This window comes from Uloborus diversus, chromosome 10 (assembly GCF_026930045.1).
Source record: "Uloborus diversus isolate 005 chromosome 10, Udiv.v.3.1, whole genome shotgun sequence".
In the NCBI taxonomy this organism is placed as follows: domain Eukaryota; kingdom Metazoa; phylum Arthropoda; class Arachnida; order Araneae; family Uloboridae; genus Uloborus; species Uloborus diversus.
This window is the reverse complement of record NC_072740.1, coordinates 129,273,199-129,296,035: the sequence shown is the minus strand read 5'-3', so window position 1 is coordinate 129,296,035 and position 22,837 is coordinate 129,273,199. Positions and strand designations below refer to the sequence as shown.

General features: G+C 33.1%; 1 protein-coding gene across 2 annotated transcripts in view; it reads left to right on the top strand.

Moving 5' to 3' along the window:
• The window catches only part of LOC129231334 (E3 ubiquitin-protein ligase HECTD1-like), a gene marked incomplete at its 3' end in the record, with an annotated part of 223,648 nt that extends 202,884 nt beyond the window's left edge, over positions 1-20,764 (top strand). For both annotated transcript variants that reach the window (XM_054865623.1, XM_054865622.1), the window contains 7 exon segments: positions 889-1,026; positions 5,578-5,816; positions 8,796-8,970; positions 11,543-11,718; positions 12,205-12,283; positions 17,408-17,501; positions 20,614-20,764. In XM_054865623.1, the coding sequence (XP_054721598.1) occupies positions 889-1,026; positions 5,578-5,816; positions 8,796-8,970; positions 11,543-11,718; positions 12,205-12,283; positions 17,408-17,501; positions 20,614-20,764 (1,052 nt within the window).
• Positions 20,765-22,837: the final 2,073 nt, after the last annotated feature.

The following is a 22,837-nucleotide window of genomic DNA, read 5'->3' as shown; positions in this document are numbered from 1 at the left end:
TCAAGGTTAATGTAATGTAAGGTGCTATTGCACACAATCTGTTTAGTTTTACAGTGATTCCTTAATAATTTTTGAACTCCTTGGTTTTTTTCTTGATCCATTGGAATTTTTTTTAGGACTTCTGTACACACCCTGCTTAACTATAAAGGTATATCCATGTAATTTTGTATTCTTGATGTTCAATTAAGCTATCTATGCATACAAAATTGCAAGTATGTAGCTCTAATAGGTTTTGAGTAATGTGGGGTTTAAAGCAACTTGAAATCTTTGTGTTAGTATAAGCACCTTCCAGTGTACCACCTTTTTTTGGATTTGCAAACTTGTCTGACATGCTGTGGTATGTCTAAGTTGCTTAACTTGTGCAGAAATTATTTCGTTGAAAGTTCATAAACTTTCTGAAACACTCTTTAGAGCTGTCATCTGATAAGTTTTTAAGTTTGCCCACCATGGTTGAAATCTGCTGAGATCCTAAATTCAGAAATTGTGCTGGTCCATGAGTTGTCAAATTTGGAGTCCTGTATTGTAACACATAATGTAACACACAATGCATTCTTGTGATTTATCTCTCACTTATTAGATATATATTTAAGCAGTGTTTGAGAACCGGGCTGCCAGCATCTTTCTTGTATTAGACATTTGTTGAATACAATGTGTATTTTATTTTTGCTAATGTTTCCAAAATTAAGCTGAACTTAAAAGTATTTAAATTTGTTACTAATTTAATATATGATGTAAGAAATAAAAAGAGAAAATGAATCGTCACCCTTCCATACATAAACAACTGAAGTGGTCACCATCACAGGTTTCACTATAATCAGTTTCATAAGATAAGTAAATTGTATTGCTAAATGTTAAATTTTTGCTTTTCTTTATACTTGAATTCCATAGGTTGAATTTAAAGACGAAGAAGGTACTGGTTTGGGTCCTACTTTAGAGTTCTTTACATTAGTTGCTGCAGAATTGCAGCGTAAAGACCTTAGACTATGGCTTTGCAATGACGATATCAAGGATATTACATATTCTTCTGTATGTATTTTTTCTTTTTTTGCTTTTTATGTGTAACTTTCTTAACAGATTTGTTGTGTTATTTTATTTGGTCTAATAGCTTTTATTTCAATAGAGTTTTTCTTGCAAATGCTTTAAATGAACGTTTTGTAAAACAGTATTTTATTTGCTTTTGAGTCAATGTTATGCACTTCAAACATTATTCACTGAATGAGAATGATTAGTGTATTAGTAGAAAGTAGAGTTTCCTTTTTATTTAACCAGCAAAAACTCAAATACCCATTTCTTAAATTTAGCTACTCTCTACCCTATTAGCACAATTGGTTGGGTGATGGTGGGTGAACGGTGGAGCTTATAGTTGGCTAACAATAGGCAATCTCCAATGATCTGCTACAGTGCCTAACAATTTCCCAACGATAGCCCATCGAAAATATTTACGGTTGGCCCAATGATGCTCAGAAACTGTAGGGCCATCGTTGGCTCATTGTTGGCTGCCAACCCACCATTCCCCTCTGGTATCTACCGCTAGCTATCGTTGCCAATTTCCCCACAGTGTGTGCTACTTGGGTTTTAAGGGGCAGAAAATATTGTGTTGTTTTTCAAGTAATATGTACAGCTTGGAGCAAAGGGGAGCCACAGGGATGTGATTCAGTGGTTTAAATTTGTCAAAATGAAAGATGTTAATGGGTTCTATTTTTGCACCGAAAGTAGAATGAGGGACCATTGTTTTAAGCTATTCAAATCTTAAACTAACCTGGTAATTAGGAAAGAGGTACTACTGTAGTAGGGTTGTGGACACTTGGAATAGATTACTGGAAGAGATACTATAATGAGCAAGGGGGCAGGGAAGGGGATAGACAGGTTTAAGGGGGCCATTGATCTTCATTGGGAACTAATAAACTGACTAGGTTCAGCCTAGTTGGGCCCAGAGCCTGTTGCTGGTCATCACATTTCTGTTTGTGTCACTGACAATTTGACAGAAATATATCTTAAAAAGCTCAATCTTATTTTACATTCTGAAAATATGTTGTATGGATTTTGAAAAGGCATTTATTTAATAATACAATATTGGAAAATAAACTATTTGTGGTGAACTAAAAATCAAATTCATTAAATGAACTGATGCCAAAAATGTTATTTCCTTATTCACAAATGAGGATGATCTGTTGTTGCAGTAGAAATTTTGTTGTATCTATTCTGAAACAACAACAGCGATGAAAAAAAAAATCAATGGCTTTTTCTTTTCTTATATCCTAAATGCATTTAATAATTTTAAGTTGAGGTAGAATTTTTAGGCTCTCTACCATCCCAAAAATTCTTACAGCCTGAATTTGATATTTAATACTTTCTGTATTGCTAAATTTTTAATGTACAATGGAAACAATTAATGCTTACAAAGACTTTTCCTACTGCAATAAGAAACAAGTTACTAAGAAATTGGCTTCTCAATGATTAGGTAGATCATTACTGCCAATTTTCAAAAAGGGGGTTGGCAAAAACCTTCTTATTCGCAGAAAGTATGAATATTTACAAAGATTTTATGTTACCGGTTTAATTGTAACCAATAGAGTTGGAGTAACAAATAAAAATATTTGTTACTATTTTGTAAAAGGATGATTTAACCCGAAATTTTAGAGTAGTTGCTAACTTGAAAGTAGTTTTGAAGACTACTTTAAGAAAATAGTTACATAAACTATTAAACTAGTGCAAAATAAAACTTTTGAACTGCCGGTGAATCACCAGTTCATCACTAAATGACTAGTTTTTACAACTAAATGCTGCAAAACTCTAGAGTTTTGACATTGAAGCAACAAATAATATTAAAGCTAAAGTTACAAAACTTTGAGTATTTGAAAGGTTTTCACTACTCAGTACTTTACTCAGTGTTCATTCATTTGGGTCAAAAAGTTTACCAGGGGTCTGGCCAGAGAAAATTTAAGTCTGTTAATTGACCCATCACAAAAATCGAATCAACCAAAATGGACCTTTCACAAAATTCTGATCTACGAAAACGAACCTTTCACAGAATTCCGATCAACTGAAACGTACCATTCTGAAATTATTTATTGTATGAGCGAATCTGATATCAAAATAATGCATATTTCCGTGCATAGACCGATAGTTTTAGGGGCCTTTTTTGAAGTTAAGAACAGGAGGATTAGCTTCTATACAGATCTGCTAATTTTGTTACTATTTTTGTTACTGTTTGTCGGCTCCCCTTTCTTTGGTGCTTGCACGAGCGATAAACCACTAATACTGCCTAATATAATGTTCGTTGTTAATGTTAGTTTGCTTGTTTAAAAGAAACAAACAACTTTAGTCAGTTATTTTGTTTTTACAAGTTTGTTTTATCATAGCCAAATCAAAATGGCTAGCAATAATGTTGTTGTCATGGATGTCTCTAAAAAATGAAATCTCTTGCAGCTGCAAAATTGCCACATAAGACTTGACTTTTTTCCCCTCATGACTTAAACAAAAAATTGAAATAATAGTATGTCAGGCGAACCAAATCTGGAGGGGGGGGGGGGGATCATTTTCAGTAAGGTTACTAGTTTTCAAATTATAGCCATTTAGCACCCGGGCTTTTAGCAACTTTTTAGCGACATGTTTTATTACTATTTTTGGAGAGAACTACTTGAGTTTTTCATTCTGAAAGAAGTGCTTGTTTTTCGATTGTATTCCGAAATAGCTGTACCTTTTTTTTATATGTTAATACCGAAACTCCGGTATTGTCCGTTATGCTTTTATCTCTCCACCTCCATTTTTTTTCCTTACTCCAAATTTTCAACCAATATGTCATTGAGTATCAATATTCATCAGGTAAACCTTTAAAAATGCCGTTTTAAAGTTATTTTAAAGTAAAAAAAATATTTATTTGCTGTTTCTATACTCTAGATGACATTTTTATGCTACAAATTATTTAAGAATATGTTGCTAAAATTTCAATGTAAAATTCTGATTAGTTCTAATGCTCGTTTTCGCTACTTTTTGCAATCGTGTTTTTCTCGAAACTCCTTTTTTTCCAACTGGTAGGCATCCCAACTCAAATTAGTGTGAATGTTCTTTATTCAATTAAAATCTATATGAACCTAACTCTGATGATATTATTATTAAAAATATTGTTTTTTATGCAAAAAGGGTAGAAAAGCATGACATTTTGATAAACACCTCAAAAACGTCAAATGTGCAACTTTTTTGATCACAATTAGGTTCATATCTTTAGGAAATATGTTGTTAACGAAAAGTCTGTAATGGTAAAAGATAAAAAAATTTGATTTCCGTAATGCCCACCAGCAACAAGCTCTGATGGCGACCGCCCGTGGACAGCAGCTTCTAACTCCCCTATTTCTGGCAGAAATCACTTGAAAAAATTAAGAAGTGTACTTCAAAACATGAAAAAATATTCTCCAAGTTTGAACAAATTCTGATTATTACTTTCCTGTTTAAAAAAAGTCACAAAAAACACTAGACACACATTTCAGCTCCCTAAACTGGTACCCTTCCACCCTTAAGACAGAAAGGTACAGCTACCGTTTACAGTTTGCCACTGAGATGAAAGTCTGACTTTCCTCGCAAAGCACATGGCAGATGAAGCACCATCCGTGAATAGTTCAAAATTTAGATCCAAATTAGAAGTCGAACAACTTTCTGGGACAACACTCCCAGAGGTATTGACTTTGATAAAAACTTGGAAGACTTAGTCATCACAACATATTTAATTTGCCCCAGTTACCATTAGTGAACTTGGATGATCGTTGACCAGCTGGCATAAAACCCGAATCCCTCCAGTTAGGAGTTCAACGCCTTACTAATCAGCCCACCACAGCAAGGTTAGAAGATATCGTCCTTTTCTGTTCTCAAAAAAAAAAAAGGTGAAATGCTGAGTTTCGATGGATATGTATCTGGGGCATTCCACAGTATTTTTGACATTATGTAGAGTCTGTAACGTGACCTTTTTTTGCCATAACTTTTTAAATTTACTGTTTGATTTGCAAATTGTTTTAATTTAAGCTGTTGTGTTGGTAGGAAAAGATCAAAATAAAATAATATGCTAATCAAACAGTAAATTAAAAAGTTATTGCATAAAAGGTCACGTTACAAACTCGACATAAATGTCAAAAATACCGTGGAATGCCCCATCTACAAATCCCCTCCCTGGCTCCCGATCATGCGTGACTAATGCCAGTTTTAGCGTGCAACTTCAATCATAGGTTTCAAAATAGAATGTTTAACTTTTGTTTATTTAAACAGTTTACTTTTGTAAAAATGAGTTCACCTGTAAAAAGTGGCTAGTAAGAATTTTGAGTACTTGCACTGAATAGTGACTTTTAAAAAAATTTGATCTACTACCCACTAAAAATTAAATGTTAAAATTGGGAGTCTGCCACCTGCATATGTGAAATTTCTCCAATTCTCTCTTAATGATATGCCTTTATATTAGTTACTATTATTATTATTTTGCTTGTTTTATGTGTATCTTATGTAAATATTTCTCTTGCATTAACTTTCATATGATTTTCTTTATTGAATTGTACCATCATGTAATGTTTCTTTTGACCTTTTCTTTTGCAGTCATATGAAAATGACACTATTAAACCTCCTGGGTATTATATAAGTAATTCCTTTGGTCTGTTTCCTGCCCCACTGCCACAAGAATGTGATATGATTGAAAAAGTTGAGACTTATTTTAATTTTCTTGGTATATTCTTAGCAAAAGCACTTCAAGATAATCGATTAGTCGACTTGCCTCTTTCTCGTCCATTTCTCAAAATAATGTGTCATGGTGAAGTTTTGAGTAAAATGAGAGATAGGTAAGATTGATAAGGATATATCCCTCTGCATATTTAGCTCATTTTTGTGTTTCTTGTATGTAAAATATGAGGTTATAAGTGTTCTGTAACTCTTTTTTGGACATAGGCTTACTGTACAAAAAAGCCTAATCATTCTTTGAACAAAGGCAAACATAGAAAGTAGGGGAGTGTAGTTGGAGCTCATAACTGATATTGGGCTAAATAACAAAATTTTTCTTACTAATAGCAGTCATCTGATCTGTTTTTAAAATAATCAACATTATAAATATTATAACAACCAACTAATGCAATAAATGTGATGATTATCTTTTCATGATGTAAATTATGATAATCTTAGAAAGATTAAATGATAACTACATAATTTTCAATTTCAATACTTTAAAACCTGTGAAGTTGACCACCCTTATAAGTTTACCACCTGTCTAAGTTGACCGCTTTTTTCAGGCACATAATTATAAATCAGCCTCTGTAAGTTGACCACCTGTTTAAGTTGACCACAAAAGTAGTGCACCACAGGTGGTCAACTTACACAGGTTACAATGTATTTAGTTCATTCTGAACCTAGTATTTTTGAAACATTCTTCGAGTTCATTGGCAAGAGATGCATTATGTCCAATCGTAAAAATATAATTATAATTTGCAAATGAAGTGAGTTAGCACATAGGAAACTGTTGACAGATGCTTGTACAGTATAGGACTCCAAATTTACAACACTAAATACCACAACTTATCCAAAGTTTAGATCCTGACTATTAAAAAAAATGCAAAAACTCTCTTTATTGTGTGGTATTTTAAGTTTTTTCTAGATTTCACCATCATTGTAGTAACTCCCGAGTTTTCCCCCAAAAATACTGAGTTAGACTTTTAGGCTATCTTTTCCAGTGAATTCAAGTTTTGTTCATTCTACAATGGTTAATAATGTCAATCCTTCAATCAGTACGTAACCCTGAAGTTGCTTGGGATGATCAATTGCAGTTTTGTACTTGACTAATAATTAGGTCCTGTGATGCAAATGTCAGATCCATTTCTCTATATATTTTTGTGCAGTAATTTACATGTTTATATTCATGTTTAAAAAATAATTTTAAATTTTTTTTTTTTTTTTTCGATTAAGATATTTTTCTGGTTAACCTGTGCAAAACATTCACCCTCAACAGAAGGGATTCAAAAAACCTGATTTATAGGTTTTTTTTTTTTTTAATAACTTCAAAAATGTTATTTGTTTATTTTGCGCTGATAGTGGTGAAAAAACATTTAAAATTATGACCTACTTTTGAAGTTTTATGAGAAAATTATGTCATAACCCCCCCCCCTCCAACCGAAATCTACTTTGAGAAAATAATATACATGATACTGTAATTTATCATGTTAAAATAACCAATTTGTTGCCTTGATATCAAGGCAACATAACTGAGATTTAGAATCGTGCAACCATTAAGTTAAGATTATATATTTATGGAAATTTGAATCGGCTTTCCGCTATAAAAGTTAGTCTTTCTAAAACTGCATTTTTTGGCCTATGGGAAGATCGAGCCCATGACCTACCTGTTATTAGAAGAATCCTCGTAACACTGAGCTAATGGGCCTCCAGCTCGGACTTCTATACACCAATCCCATACAACTAAGTAAATTGAAATTGATGCTTCTATTTTGCTAAAATATTTTTAAAAAGTTTTGCTACGATTTACCATGTTATAATTAACGTTTTGTTTCCTGATTTTAGCAACAGAATTGTAGCTCAAAATCCTGCAATGAGTTAAGATTATATATCATTCAAATTCGGATTTGAATTCTGCTGAAGTAAATAAATCATCAAAACAATAGTTTTTGGGAAATTTGGAGTTCAAACTTGTGCCCTTTGCAGTATTAGCACGATGCTCAAACCATCTGTGCCGATGAGTCTCTGGTCCTTCAAGCTATGCATTGAAGCACATTGAATCTATTTTCCGATTAAAAAAAACAAATGAGAATGGTCTCTTTAATTTTTGCTAAAAGCAGTGAAAAAAATCTTTATAATAATGCCTTACAAATGAAACTTGATAAAGTATTGAAGGAGTAATGGAGTTATCACAAAATAACACCTTTAGAATAATAATATATATGATTGTTTTGTTGAATATCTTTATCTTTTATAAAAATGGAAGTCTATTTGTGCCTGTTTTTGTGTATGTTCCTCATACAAATCTATAGTTTAAGTCAAATTTTTGCCATTTTCGGCACAGGGGTCCTTTGATACTCAAGAATTCACATAGGGTAATTTTGCCTCCCTAATAGGGGGGGGGGACAAAATCTCCTAGGGGCTTTTGATTTACAAATACAGTTTATGTCTGATCTTTGCAAAATATGGTACAGAGGTTCTTTGATGCAATAGAATTGTCAGGGGGAGGGGGATCTCCCTGGGGAAGGACAAAAACCTTTGAGGGGGAGTTCGTTATGTAAATCCAGAGTTCACTTCGGATCTTTGCCAAATTTAACGCAGAGGTCCTTTGATGCTCAGTAATTCAGATGCAGTCTTTCGTCCCTATGGGGGGGGGAAGCGACAAAGTCCCCTGCAGAGGGTTTTCGTCAGAAAATCGGTGAATTTTGAAAAACTCCAAAGTTTTAATTTTGAGTTATAAAACGGCTCTCTTTTCTACACATTGATGGGAAATTTTACGCTATTTTATTCTTTCATTTAAGCTTGGTTTTTGAGCATGTGTCACTTGAATTATAAAAACCATGTATATGAACTTTTATTTTAGACATTGACTATGCAGTGTTGAGTAATGCAGCTAGTTCATTTGTATAATCATTGTATTTTCCAATCATCTACTGATTTTTTTTTCCGAAACAGTTTTTAATTTTTCCATGAGATTGGACAATCTTAGCACTTATTTCTTAATTTTTTTTCTGGCATAATTTTAAAACATAAGAGTTATATTTCTTGATAGTTATAACCATTTTCATGCATTTAACAAACTTTTTCTCTTTTATTTTTAGGGAACCTATTGCAAATCATTCTGTTGCAGCAATGGTTTCTTCATTTACTGAAGATGATCTATACGTTGTGTTGTCTGAAGAACAAATGAAACGAAATAAGAAATGCAAGAAAACACCACCTGAACCTTCCTATTCATGGTTTTATGGCATTCTTGATTATGAAGATTTTCTTGAAGTAATGATACCTGTTAAAATTATCTTAACTGCTATTTTATGCTTAGATTTTTGTCAGTATAGTTTGTAAATGTACTTTAGCTTGTAATCATTGAAATCCTCATTGATGTAAAATTCATCACATTGTGTCCAGTAAAAATCTTTTTTCTAAAACACTTCAAAAGATTTTTTCAAGACATCAAAATATTTTATCAGTGATCCTTGATATCTTAAATCTCTCGGGAAAGAAAAAAAGTTGTAGATACCAATTTTTTAAGTTATCAAGATTTTGAAACAACTACACTTGTAACTCTTTCAATTGCTCACACATACGATATAAGTATTTATTTATGTCAAGTTATTTTGAAATTGAGTAGCAGTTTCGACTTTCATCTGCAGACTTCAAAGTACACTCTATAACAAAAAAAAATCAACGCACCAAGAAGGAGTTATCCGATTGAGACAGAAATTGCTGGATAGGGAGGCAATGCACAGAAGAGTAAATGATTAAATTCTCAGAACGATTGAATATTTTATTTCAGAGTTACAGTAGTAAGTTCAATAAGGTATTGAACTGCCTCTAGCCTGGATACAAGCTGAAGCATGGCGTGACAGGTGCTGATAAAGCTCCCGGAGTGTGTCCTGCAGTATTTCTGGCAAAATTTGCTCCAATTGTTAGACAAAGTTATCAACATTCCTTGCCAGATGCAATCACTATCCCTTCATATTCCAGACATGCTCGATGGGAGAGAGATCTGACGATCTGTCAGGCCACGGAAGAGTTTGATAATTTTGCAGACAGTTCATAGCAACACGTACCGTATGTTATAAGGCATTGTCCTGCTGAAAACCAGCCGAGGGTACTGCAAAAGGAACGGCAGCAAAACAGGTCTTAGGATGTCGATGATGTACCACTGTGCAGTAAGTGTACCTCTAATTACAACCAAAGGGGTCCAGTTATCAAAGGAAATAGCACCCCAGATCACAATTGCCTTGTTAAGGGCCAGTGTGGCATGCAAAAATGAAACCAGGATCCCCCCTCTGCCATGGTTGTCTCAACACTTCTTCGATGATCGTCATGACACAGTTGAAAGTGGGATTCGTCGCCAAAGACTCTACGTCCCCAGTCGGCACCATTCCAACTTGATCGAGCCTTGCACCACTGTAATCTGGCTTGGCAGTGTGTTGGCGTCAGTGGCAGGTGTGGTAACGGTAGGCGCGAGTGTAGATTTCGTTGTCTCAACCGTCTGTAAATGGTCATGATGGACACTGGTGTTTGGGTTGAACGTCTGATGGTTCATAAAGATTAAAAAAGTGCTGTGACAGCTGATCAGACAATCAATCTGTCATCACGATCTGTTGTGACCTTAGGTTGACCGCTACCATCAAGATGCTGAACTCTGCCATTTTCCACCCATCCTTGCCAGAATCTTCGAATCGCCACATCGCTTCCACTCAAATGACGAGCGATTCTCAGATTTGAACAACCGGCCTCTTTCAATCCAATGATACCTCTCTCAAACTCTGACAGTTGCTTGTAATGAGCACGAACCATGCCGCAAGGCATTTTTAAGTTGTTAAAAGTAATCTGAATCGCAATCAAACCGAAAGTTTTAACAACTGTTGAAGAACTGCTCTTTATATACATCTGCTGGATGCGCAGTTTTGATGCACTAGTGATCAAACAATTCATTCATTGGACACCACATTTTAATCATTTGCATATCTGGTCAAAATACTCATGCATATAAAATTTCAAAGCAATTGGATGATTGCTTCTTGGTGCGTTGATTTTTTGTTATAGAAAATAATAACTTTATCTTCAAGCACATTCCATTTATTTTTTTTTATTAGCCATTTTGGGGCTTCAAAAACCTAGAATGATGAGGAACTCGTTTTCCTGTTTTCACTTAAGTTAAGAAAAATTCACTCCGTCCTCAGAGTGGGCACGTGTTCCAAAGAAAAGTACTAAAAGTCTAACCTTTGAAAAAAAAACCCGAAAAAAGACTACAACGCCCCCTCATACCTCCGCTCCCCTGTTATCTCGCCTCAGTCCCTTAATTTTTATACTTTCCTGGAAAAGTGAAGAAAACTACAAGTAGATGCTCCAAAAGTGGTTCTACAACAAAAATTGCTGAGAGGAAACAATTAAATGTAGCTTCAGTGCAAAATTTCATACATATCAAGGGACATATTTCTTTCGAGATAAGGAGAGTCGAGATATCAAAACTTGACTGTAAATCATTTCAGTCTGGTTCCTACTTTTCATGCTCATGCATGAAGCATTTATTGATTGCAATAAAACTATTTATACAAAAAAGTCTATATATAGTTGGCTAAAATTTCTTTATTCTGGTATGTGCATGGTTTAGTACTTTAAATTTAAAGAAAGAATAGAGATTGTGTCTGGAGTGAAAAAGAAAGCATGTCCTATATTTTGTCGAAATATTTTAGGATACTTGAGAAATTTTCTTTACAAAAAATTAATGTTGAAATTTTTTGAGTTAAATTCGAAAAATAGCTTGACTTAAATTGCTAGCAAATTCAGTCCTAGTTTTTTTTAACTTTGTTGATATGACTTGATTTTTATTTAGGTGAATGAATATCAAGCAAAGTTTCTAAAGCAACTCCAAGACCTTGCAACAAAAAAACATTTCATTTTAGCGGAAAGGTCCCTTTCCAAAGAGGATAGAATAAATCAGTTGAAAAACCTAAGTATCCCAATGCCAAATTGTCCACTTGGCAATGCTGTGAAAATAGAAGATCTAACGTAAGTGCATTTTTTTAATCTTATCACATTGCTTAAATTTTTTGTGCAGTAGTTTTTTACTATGTATAATAATCTCATGATTTTTTATTAATTGTGTAGTAATTATAATAATTCAACTTCCATTTTTCCACAAAGGCTGTGTGTGTGCACAAGTTGTTGTTGTAATTTATTGACTCATACTATAACAATAAAAAATATTTTGCACAAGAACTATTTTTTTATTTTCCGTATTTCATGTGATTTTTTTTTCCTTGTATAAATTATAGTTCTACTTGTACATCAGAACTTAATCCTGAATTTTTAAGTGTTGCTCAGGACACGTATTATTAAGTAATGTAATTGTGTAAATAACATTTATTATTATTATTATTGTTTATTTTTTATTTTATTTCGTACTCTGTATAATTAGTTTTTCTTCACAGTTTTTTTAGTAATATGAAAATATTTGTGTTTTAATTAAAATTTTGTATTTAATAAACATTTTAGCTTGACATTTCAATATTTCCCTCCCTCTGATGTATATGGATTTTCATCTGTGGATTTGAAGCCTGGAGGCGAAAACATGGTATGAATAATTTATTTTATTTCACTTCATTAAAATTAATGATGTCGTCAGAGGCATCAACTTCATAAACATCAAGTAGGGCACTACAATATTATGCACACACTTACCAGAATTCCTATGACACAGGGAAAACTTGGAAAGCCGAATATGCAGGGACTTTTAAATCACCTAAAAAAGAGAAAAACTTTGTAATCTTGTGTTTTTCTTTTTCTTTTTTTTTGCTTAAAAACCTGCAAAATTGCATAGAATTTTATATTTCTTTGTTCTTTTGCATCCTATAGATAAACATGAAACCTTGTTACATTCATTTTGTATTATTTTTCTGCTACAAATGTTTTATAATGCACAGGATTTTTTTTTTTTTTTTTTTGAAATTTGCTATTCGAAGGTGGAACACATTGCCGATATGATTATGAAGGAATCAAAGCAGTTCCAGTGTCGTAGATTAAAGTAAAAACCTCAAAAAAAATTTCATGGATTGTGTGTGCGATGAAGTTTACTAGGGTTGGTTGGATTAAGTGGGACCCCTTTTGAGAACAGTTTGTTTTTGAAAACCTTATACAAAAGTTTTGAAACAAAAAAAAATTAAACTCATTGTCTTATTTTATCTTAGACATTATTAATAAACAAAAGTTCAACATTATTTTCTTAAACAATGCTTTAAATTTTCTTTTTAAAAATTAGATGGGTGTCCCACTTGCCCCATAATAAGGGGTAAATGGGTCACCCCCCCCCCCCTTTATTTAAATTTAAATCAAGCATGTCTAAAAAAGAGGAAAGGGGGGTTTTACTTGATGTAAATTTTTAGTGTGAATTTTTTTTTAATGGATCCATTTATTAGGTATTTTACTGTCTTTTAAATCTGTATTATGGATAATTTTTAAAACAAAAAAACAAAACAATTACAGTCGAACCTCATTAAACCGCCAACCTAAGTGATAGACTTAAAGTTTGGCAGAAATCGAGGGTGGCAGTTTAACGAATTTCCCCTAATCCTGTACAAATGCATGTTTTGATGAAAAGAAATTTGAAAGCATGTATTTTCTATTCCCACATGAACTTTTAAAAGAAAAACAAAAAAAAAGCAGCAATTGGTTTTCTGACAGTGTGTCACACCAATGGCTACTTTTTTCTCTTAGAAGTTGAAAAATTGTTAACTATAAATTGATGTTTTGCGGGTTTATTTTATTCTGAAACATCCAAAATAGAATTTTTTACATGCAGATTTAAGATTGCTTTCGACATTTTTGCAGAAGCAAAAGAAGACTATGTCACAGAATTGTGCTACAAACTGCCGTTTGCTCGTTTGCTGAAGTCTGCATACAGAATCAATTACAGATTAACCCCCCCCCCCCAACCAGAACAGAAAAGGGGTAAAGAATGAATGCTTTCATAGCTGAGTAGTGAAATGTCAAAATGAAAAGTTTGAAAGGTGTGGGAGGGCCGATAAGATCAAGTGAAAAGATGTGGAGGTGTTGGAAACGATGTTCCTTGGGAACAGAGTGCTACAAGGGGAACATTAAACAGAAAAAGAGATAAGAAAGGTGAACATTTTTACTTGGTGTACCTAGTGAAGCGGTTAATCGAGGTGTATTTGCATGGGGCTTAATGGCAGGTGTGTGTTACATTTCATGATTTCCTTTTGTGCCTTGTTGTGCTCGTTCACTCTCCTTAATAGGTTATTTCCAAGTTTGAAATCTTTGGCAGGGTCTTTCAGGATGGTGGTTTAAACAGCAATATTATCATACCAAGTATGCAGTTTCTGTTGAAAATCAGTAATGGGTACAAATTTTACTTTTACATATAAAGGTGTGTTGAATAAACATAATACAGTTGATTGAGATCAATTTTGGCAAATTATTCAACACTATAAGTTGAAAAAGAAATTTTAAACACTAAATGGCTGCTTCAATTTAAAGTTCGCTAAAGGAGAACTATTATCCCTTCATCCACTGTTGACTAAAATCATCTGCAACCAGCCAATAAAAGGTGTCATAATTTCTATTACTTCTTGCAAATTCAGCAGTATTTTTTTACTTTGTATCATCAAAGTCCAACATTAGACTTATAAAGGGTGTCCGAAAATTAACGCAAGATTTGAATTTGCCGCCATTTTTGCAATAAATGATTGGCAACCCTGAAAAAAGAACAATTTGACAGCTGAGAGTTTAGGGTAATAAAAAATGGAGCGTTATACAATAATGCGCTTTCATTATTGAACAATTGTTTCAAAAATAATGAAAGTTGAGGCTGTTCGAGCAGTTACTGTTATTGGCGCTCGGTATTGCAACACGGTAATGCACGAGTGGTTGTGGGCTTGTTGACATAGACCTTTGAATTCAAATAACCCCATAAGAAGAAATTTAATAATGTTAAATCACATGATCTAGGGTGCCAATTCTGATCACCGAAATGAGAGAGTATGCGACTAGGAAATGCCTTATGCAGTAATTGAAATGTTTCACTCTCTCTAGCTGTATGGTACAATAACACCCCATTTTTACTAACCCTAAACTCTCAACTGTCAAATTGTTCTTTTTTCATGGCTGCCAACAATTTATGGAAAAAATGGTGGCAAATTCAAATCTTGCATTGATTTTCGGACTTTATGGTTTTCTTTGTAAGTTTTGCAAAAATATAATCATTATCTTTAGTAGTTTTTTAGCTGAACTATCAATTCCTACTAGGTCATCATAGTTGTCTTTTATTTCACTATTACAAATACTTCATCAGAGTTATTTTGATTTTAAAATCTAAACTATCACAGAGGGTCCCACTTCTCTTAAACACCTTTTAATAATTTATGCAAAAATTCTTGTTGAAATATGTACTTAAAGTTAAACTATGCACAAAAGTTTAATGATCATTAAGAAATAAATAAACTAATAAACTAAAACTAACCGGGAAACACTTCTATGGAAAATGTTGCTTGAACTCGTAAAAAAAATATTTCTCAGATTTTTTTTTTTACTAAGTTCTGTGACCTAAAAAAAATTCCACAAAACTCTAATACAGGCATTGCTCGTATAACATAGTTAATTTGTTCTGTGTAGTATCGAAACCGTGTTTTATGAGACTTTTTTTATAAATGTTTTCTTTACATGTTTTTTAACCTAATTAATCATGCACATATCATAAATCATGTCAATGTGTACCATTTTATATCAAAAGCATGTTCCGTGTTGTATCGAAACAATGTAATACAAATACAAAAGTGATGACCAGCAACAAGCTCTGGACCCAGCTAGGCTGGTCCTAGTCAATTTACAATCCCCAGTGAAAATCAATGGCCTTCTTAAAACTATCTATGTAAATTGACTAGGATGGTCCTAGTCAATTTACAATCCCTAGTGGAAATCAATGGCCCTCTTAAAACTATCTACTGCCTTGCTAATTACCACCTCTTCCGGTAAGCTGATCCAAGGTTCCACTACCCTGCTAAAATAATAATTTTTCCTAATATCCATGTTAGCCTGAGACTTAAATAACTTAAAACAATGACCCCTTGTCCTGTTTTCAGTGCTAAACTTCAGCCCCGTAACATCTTCCATTTTAATAAATTTAAACAACTGAATCATGTCCCCTTGGTCTCTTCTTTGCCCAAGACTGTACATTTTCAGCATTCTAAGCCTGGAATCATAGTCTAAATGAGAAAGTTCATTTATTAGCCTTGTAGCTTGCCTTTGGACCCTTTCCAATACATTAATATCTTTAATGTATTGGAAAGGGTAAGGGGAATATTAATTAAGTTGAAAGTGTTAAATTTAAACAACTGAATCATGTCCCCTCGGTTTCTTCTTTGCTCAAGACTGTACATTTTCAGCATTCTAAGTCTGGAATCATAGTCTAAATGAGAAAGTCCATTTATTAGCCACTATGATGATAGATGATATGATCAGTGTAAAACAGTACTATATCCTTATTTCAGTTTTAGGGGGTGACCCACTTCCCCCAACCAACACCATATGAAAAAAAAATAGGGAGGGGGACAGTAATTCGAATTGCTTGAAAAATTCATCTGGGGCTATCATATCGTATTATCATATATACTCGCATATAAGTCGAGAAATTTAGCACAAAAAAATGATATTAAAAGTTAGGGGGTCGACTTATACAAGAGGCAGAACTTCCGAAAATTTTTCCGGAACAATTCTTGGAAAAAAAACACTGAAAAACATGAACATTTTCCCGATTTTAGTCCAACCCTTTTAAGCAGATGCTATAGAAGTAAATACTTACACATTCTGCTATAATTGAACATGGTCTGACTGCAATAAAGACTAAATAATTGCAGTAAACGGCCGACTACGTAAATAGTTTGGGTATCGCTGTATTCACAAATTTTCTTGATTGTTGCAAATTAATGCTTATTTTTTTAATAAAAAATAATGTAACATGGCTACAGGGCAGAATTTTATAGATATTTATTCAAAATACAAGCAGCAAGTAACGAAAATTGTAACAGCAAAATCGATACCCTTTACAAAAATCGTGATAGCAGAAGTGAACCCTTTATTCGCAAAAGGACTAGAATTGGACGTTTTTTACATTAAAATGTTCAATGCATTTCTTTTTTCCTTTTATAATGTTTGTAGTCAAAATTAGCGACAAAACTTTCCCGATTTTTCGGGTTTCCGAGTTTTTCCCCAATATTCCTCCTAAAATTAGGGGAGGGTCAACTTATAAGCGAGTACATATGGTAGCAATTTTTCTAATGTTCAGCACATATTCCAAAATGTTGTGTATCTTTTTAATCAGAAAAACATAACTTTTTTGATTTTTAGATAAAACAAACTGCAGTAAAATATATTGTACCGTTTTTGAGAAAAAAGAACTTGAAAATGGGAAGTGAGAAATAGTTCCCGGGCCGCAATCTTTGACGGCCTGTATCTTGACCCAGAAATATTTTTAGACTAACCAAAATACCCTGATCTTACTTTTTCATGACAAATTGACATGGATTCTGCCATATGTTTTTTTCTTTTTTTATATAGAATTTTTGTCCAAATCTTAGTTGTTGGTTTTTCATTCTTTTAGCAAAATTTTAAAGTGAACCCAAAGAAAGTATTCTAGATCAGTTTTTTCATTGTATAAAGTAATATTAATTAGCTTTTATTTTTTTAGGAAGTAACATTAGATAATGTTGAAGAGTATGTGGAACTAATGACAGATTTTTGTCTTCATACTGGTATACGTAAGCAAATGGAAGCTTTCAAAGGTATCTTATTTCTGATTCATAAATCAATACTTTTTTTTATAATAAAATGCATGACTGATAAATCATTTTGAAATAAATTTCCTTTTGTTCAGCACATTTGAAATGTTGCAGTTCGACAAAAAAAAAAAAAAAGTGCTATTCCCTTCCTTCTCCTAAATGCAAGTAATCGCAATAACTCAAGAACACACCATTCACATGATAGAAGTATAGCAAGTGGAAGTGTTGAATAGAATCTACAGTTTGTCTGTGTCTTCCTAATTACATTCAATGTCAAGTAGAATATTTCTGCTGTAGAATCATTTTCATTTAACTAGGGAAGAGTTTCTTTATTTGAGAATGCCCAGTTCTCTCAAATATAGCATTATTTGCTGTACCAGAACATGCAAATGATAATTTTGGGTTTACTGTTATAACCTCAAGACAGTTGTTTGGAGAGCTTTTTTAAACTCTTTTTTAAATTGTTTCTATTTGTAAAAGCATACATGTCGTAATTTTACTCAAATGATAGTTTGTTTGATAAAAAATCTACCTTTTTAAAAAGCAAGACAAACAATAGTTAATATGTAAATATGTCCGAGACTGCTTCAAAAATTGATGGTATGCCTACTAATAAGGAGAATGAATATGTTAATTAATGAAAACATGAATGACTGAAAAATCATGGAGGGTTTTTTTTTTTTTTTTTAAATCTAAGCTTACTGATTTGTGAAAGTATACTTTAAGTGTGAAGATTGCAAAGTCTCATGTGATCTGCTCCTCTTTATGACCAAGCTTTTCAGAAATTTTTAGAAAAACTCTCGATAAGGTAGATCTTTTATCGAAGTGGCTCTTGTAGAAAATGCAATTTTTTTCCTGTACTTTTTCAATTGCCTATTATTTGAATGTTTGCATTAAATATAATCTGCATACGATATTTGTAGCATGAATTTACAGTGCGAGTTTACAGTATTACCTTGAAAAATATTTAATTTTCCTTGAAAAGTGCTTGAATTTTTTCTCCCAGAAGGATATAAACCGTGGGGGGGGGGGGGGGTACTATGGCTCCCTTCAGGAAAATTTTCAAAATTTAAGTCCTGAAGAGTGTTCTTCAATGATTTTATCAGAAGAGGTTAAGAGATTCCTTTATTTAAATGTTTTGAAATTGTAGTTGTAGATATTTGTCTTTGCAGTTTTATAACTTAGTAAAAAAAAAAATCTATCCCTGGCGGTTTAAAATATAGCAAAATAATGGATACATTTTTTTTTTTTTTTTTTTTTTTGAATTTTTACCATGGGATAGTCCTAGAAATTGTTTTTATTACAGTTGCAACAATGCAAAATAATAGAAGAGAGAGAGAGAAATAATGTATAAAAAAGCAAAATAAATTTGTTTGTAAATGGGGCTTAACCTTTGCATTGTTTTTTTCCTTCATAAATGTAATAAATAAAGAGTACGTGGTCTTTTAGTTTAACTTCCACATTAAATTTTGCAAGTTTATTTTAATCAACCAGTTTTCAAAGGACCCCTCTGGAAATTTTTTGCATTCTGCTTGGGAGGTCAGATAACTTAAAATGAGATAAGTTTCTGGAAAGCTGATATTATTTGAATAAATTACTTACTTTAGTAACCTTTTCCTCATTTATAGTTTTGTCTTTAGCACCTTCTAAACTATTATTATTTAAATGCCAAACTGACTCACTATTATCTCTTTTTTGTGATCATGCAACATAAAAACGGCATGCAAAACTAATAAGAATGCGAACTGAATTGAGATACTGCTCACAAAAGATGAGCTCAAGTTGGGGAGGACAAAAGCCCCCCCCCCCCCCCCCCAACCCCTGGTGCGATTAACTTGTCTTAATCCTTTTCCTTTTCTTATGGGAATCAAGTGGTGTGTAAGCAATGAGCAAAAGGCACTGACGTGCGTAAACTCAAGTGCACTTACCTCTCCAACTCTCCCCCCCCCCCACCACCACCCCTTTTTTGTTGCTCATTGTGTGTAAATTCCTGGAAAAAGGTAGGTCACAATTTTTTGAAATCGGGTTTGAGGTAGACAATGAATGGCAAAAACTGTAACACAAGAATTTTTCCGGGGGAGCTGAGCAAGTCTGAAATATTCCAGGGGGAGCGCAAGCTCCCCTGGTTCCTACGCCCCTAGATCAAGACCAGCTAGCTGTGCCTAGAGCCTGTTGCTGGTCATCACTAATGTATTTGTATATATGTATTCATATTAATCAAGCACTGGCATAGATTCAAAATGTCTCTATTTGGATAAGGACATGGCTCCTGAATGTCTGCAGTAGAATAAGTAAATAGCACTTAAGTGTCCCATTTGAATTAGGATGCAGTCCCTGAAAGCCTGCAAATCTGCAAATGCCATTATATTGTTTTCTTTTAACACTTTCAACTTAATTAATATTCCCCTTACCCTTTCCAATATATTAAAGATATTAATGTATTGGAAAGGGTCCAAAGGCAAGCTACAAGGCTAATAAATGAACTTTCTTATTTAGACTATGATTCCAGGCTTAGAATGCTAAAAATGTACAGTCTTGGGCAAAGAAGAGACCGAGGGGACATGATTCAGTTGTTTAAATTTATTAAAATGGAAGATGTTACGGGGCTGAAGTTTAGCACTGAAAACAGGACAAGGGGTCATTGTTTAAAGCTATTTAAATCTCTGGCTAACATGGATATTAGGAAAAATTATTATTTTAGCAGGTTAGTGGAACCTTGGAACAGCTTACCGGAAGAGGAGGTAATGAGCAAGGGAGTAGAGAGTTTTAAGAGGACCATTGATCTTCACTGGGGATTATAAATTAACTAGGACCAGTCTAGCTGGGCCCAGAGCCTGTTGCTGGTCGTCACTTTTGTATTTGTATTTGTAATATTGGCAGCTGTTGGTGTTTTGAATCAGTGACGCAATTATTTTTTCATTGTTTTTTTCTAACAGGGGGGGGGGCAGACATCAATAGCATATTACTTTTTGTTAGGATACGTAGTAAATTAAAGATCTATTCATCTATTCTTTCTTGAAATACATATTGAAGTGTCTCCTAATGCTCTCTCTTTCTAGCAGTGAGTCAATTATAAATGTTTAGTAGTCAATTTTTGTTGTTTCTGTGAATTTAGCTGGATTCAACCTTGCCTTCCCAATGGAGAAACTTGGAGCATTTAGTCCAGAAGAAGTAAGATTAATGCTTTGTGGTGATCAAAGCCCATCTTGGACCAAAGAAGATATTCTTGCATATACTGAACCAAAACTAGGCTTTACACGTGATAGGTAAAATTCTTTTAAATAGCTTCTTTGAAATCTTGATAGAAGTTTTTCGTATTGTGAAAAAAATAAGGTGATAACTGTGTGGTTGAGCAAGAGACTAATAGATTTTTAAACTATTTATTAGTCTATAATACATTCATAACTAAAAGTAGCTCACTGAACTAATAAATAAACTTAAATCAAACATCCAGCAGAGCTGATCGTGCATAACATAACCCCATTAACAAATTCCAAAATCCATATTTATAAGTAAAAAAAACATGACTACACCATCTAGGTATTATACATAATGGTGGCCTTCTTCCCAGATAACACATTTTCAGTTCAAGAATTTCTTATGCATCTGATTTGTAAACAGCTTTGTAAAATAATCTGCATGGTTTTTATCTGTTGATAAAACACTGTTATAAATTTGTATTTCTGGTAAATCCCTAACGACCCCCACTCTTTGAGATTGATAACTACAGCATGCAAAACATCTATGCAAAAGTTCAATTTTTCTCACTGGAAGTTAAATGAAATAAAAGAAAGAGGGGCTCAACTGAACCAAACACTGCAACTATTGAGATAAATAAATACTTATAGCTTTTAATATTGACTTTAACTCGAAAATTTCTAAACCTGTAGTTGCTGATACTGTTAGCCGTTCTGTTTAAGACTTAGTTTCGAATTCTGATCTGGTTGTTACCAAAGCTGACAAGGGTAGCCAAATTGTTGTTCTTGACAAATAATCTTATGTTGATAAAACTAAAGATTTGATTTCTTCTGGGCCATATGTCGAAATTTCTAAAGATCCTAGTGATAAAGAGTTAAAAACAATTTCATCTGCTGTCAAGTCTGTTAAGTCTATTCCTTCAAATGTTAAATGCTCTGTTGTTCCATCTATTGCTAATTGTGCTTTATCTAAGGTGCATAAAGCTGGTATTCCTTTCAGGCCGATTGTTTCCAATATTGGTTTCCAATATATGTTTCCAATTATAATAAAAATAAATAAATAAAACAAAAGGTATTGAAATTCAAAAATATTATCGTTCAAAATCTAAAGAATGACCCATTACTAGATGTTGCACACTGAACTAATAAACTTAAATCATGCATCTGACAGCTGATCAGGCATGACATAACCCCATTAACAAATTCCTAAGTCCATATGAATAACTGAAAAAAAAAACATTACTACATCATCTAGGTAATTTACATATTGGTGTTCTTCCCAGACGATGCATTTTCAGTTTGAATTCTGTTAAAATCATATGAAAATTATTAAGTTCGCAGTTAATTATCCGGAGTATGATATGTGACGTCATTTAAATTTTCAGGTACATTAACACTCTCAAATGAAAAAGATTCTGTACAAGTGCGAGTCCTGGTAGATAAACTAATATCACATTTCAAATTGTAAATACAGTAATTTCTGATGGAAACGCTGCATCGGCATAATCACCACATTCTGAAAAAAGTCAAAAAAAATTGAAATACTCAGAAACGCCACATTTAAAAACTATGACTAACACTGTCATTGCATATCAGTGTAGAAAGTACACATTAAAAAGCATATTTAAGAAAAAAATTTACAGTATGTACTTGCGTATGGCTCTATTCTCCAACTTTTAAAGAAAGAAAGAAAAAGAAATCCCACATTTCAATCTATTTTTGATTTTGGGAGAAAAATTGGAAACATTTTGCTGTGGTTTTTTTGCCAGTAAACTCTTTGTGAAGAAAGAAAATGAAATTTGAAAATCATCTTTACAATCTAGATTGAACAATAATCATATATCTGAAAGAAAAAAAAATTGTTTTGATTTTTTAAAAATGGTTCCTTTATGAGAATGGACAACAACAGCATCTCGTAAATTTTCCAAATTTTTAGGCAAACTTATCAAAAATGATCTCCTGAATGCAAAAACCCCAATTCTTTTTCTGCACAAAAGATTCATTAATTACTTATTAAGCATTGTAATTGCTCTAGAAGCGCTGCAAGAAGAAACGACCCCTGATTGGCCTGAAGTCATTTGTGCCAAAGTGCGCCACGTCCCTTTCCACTCACGATACGTTTTTCGATTTGAGCTTAACTCT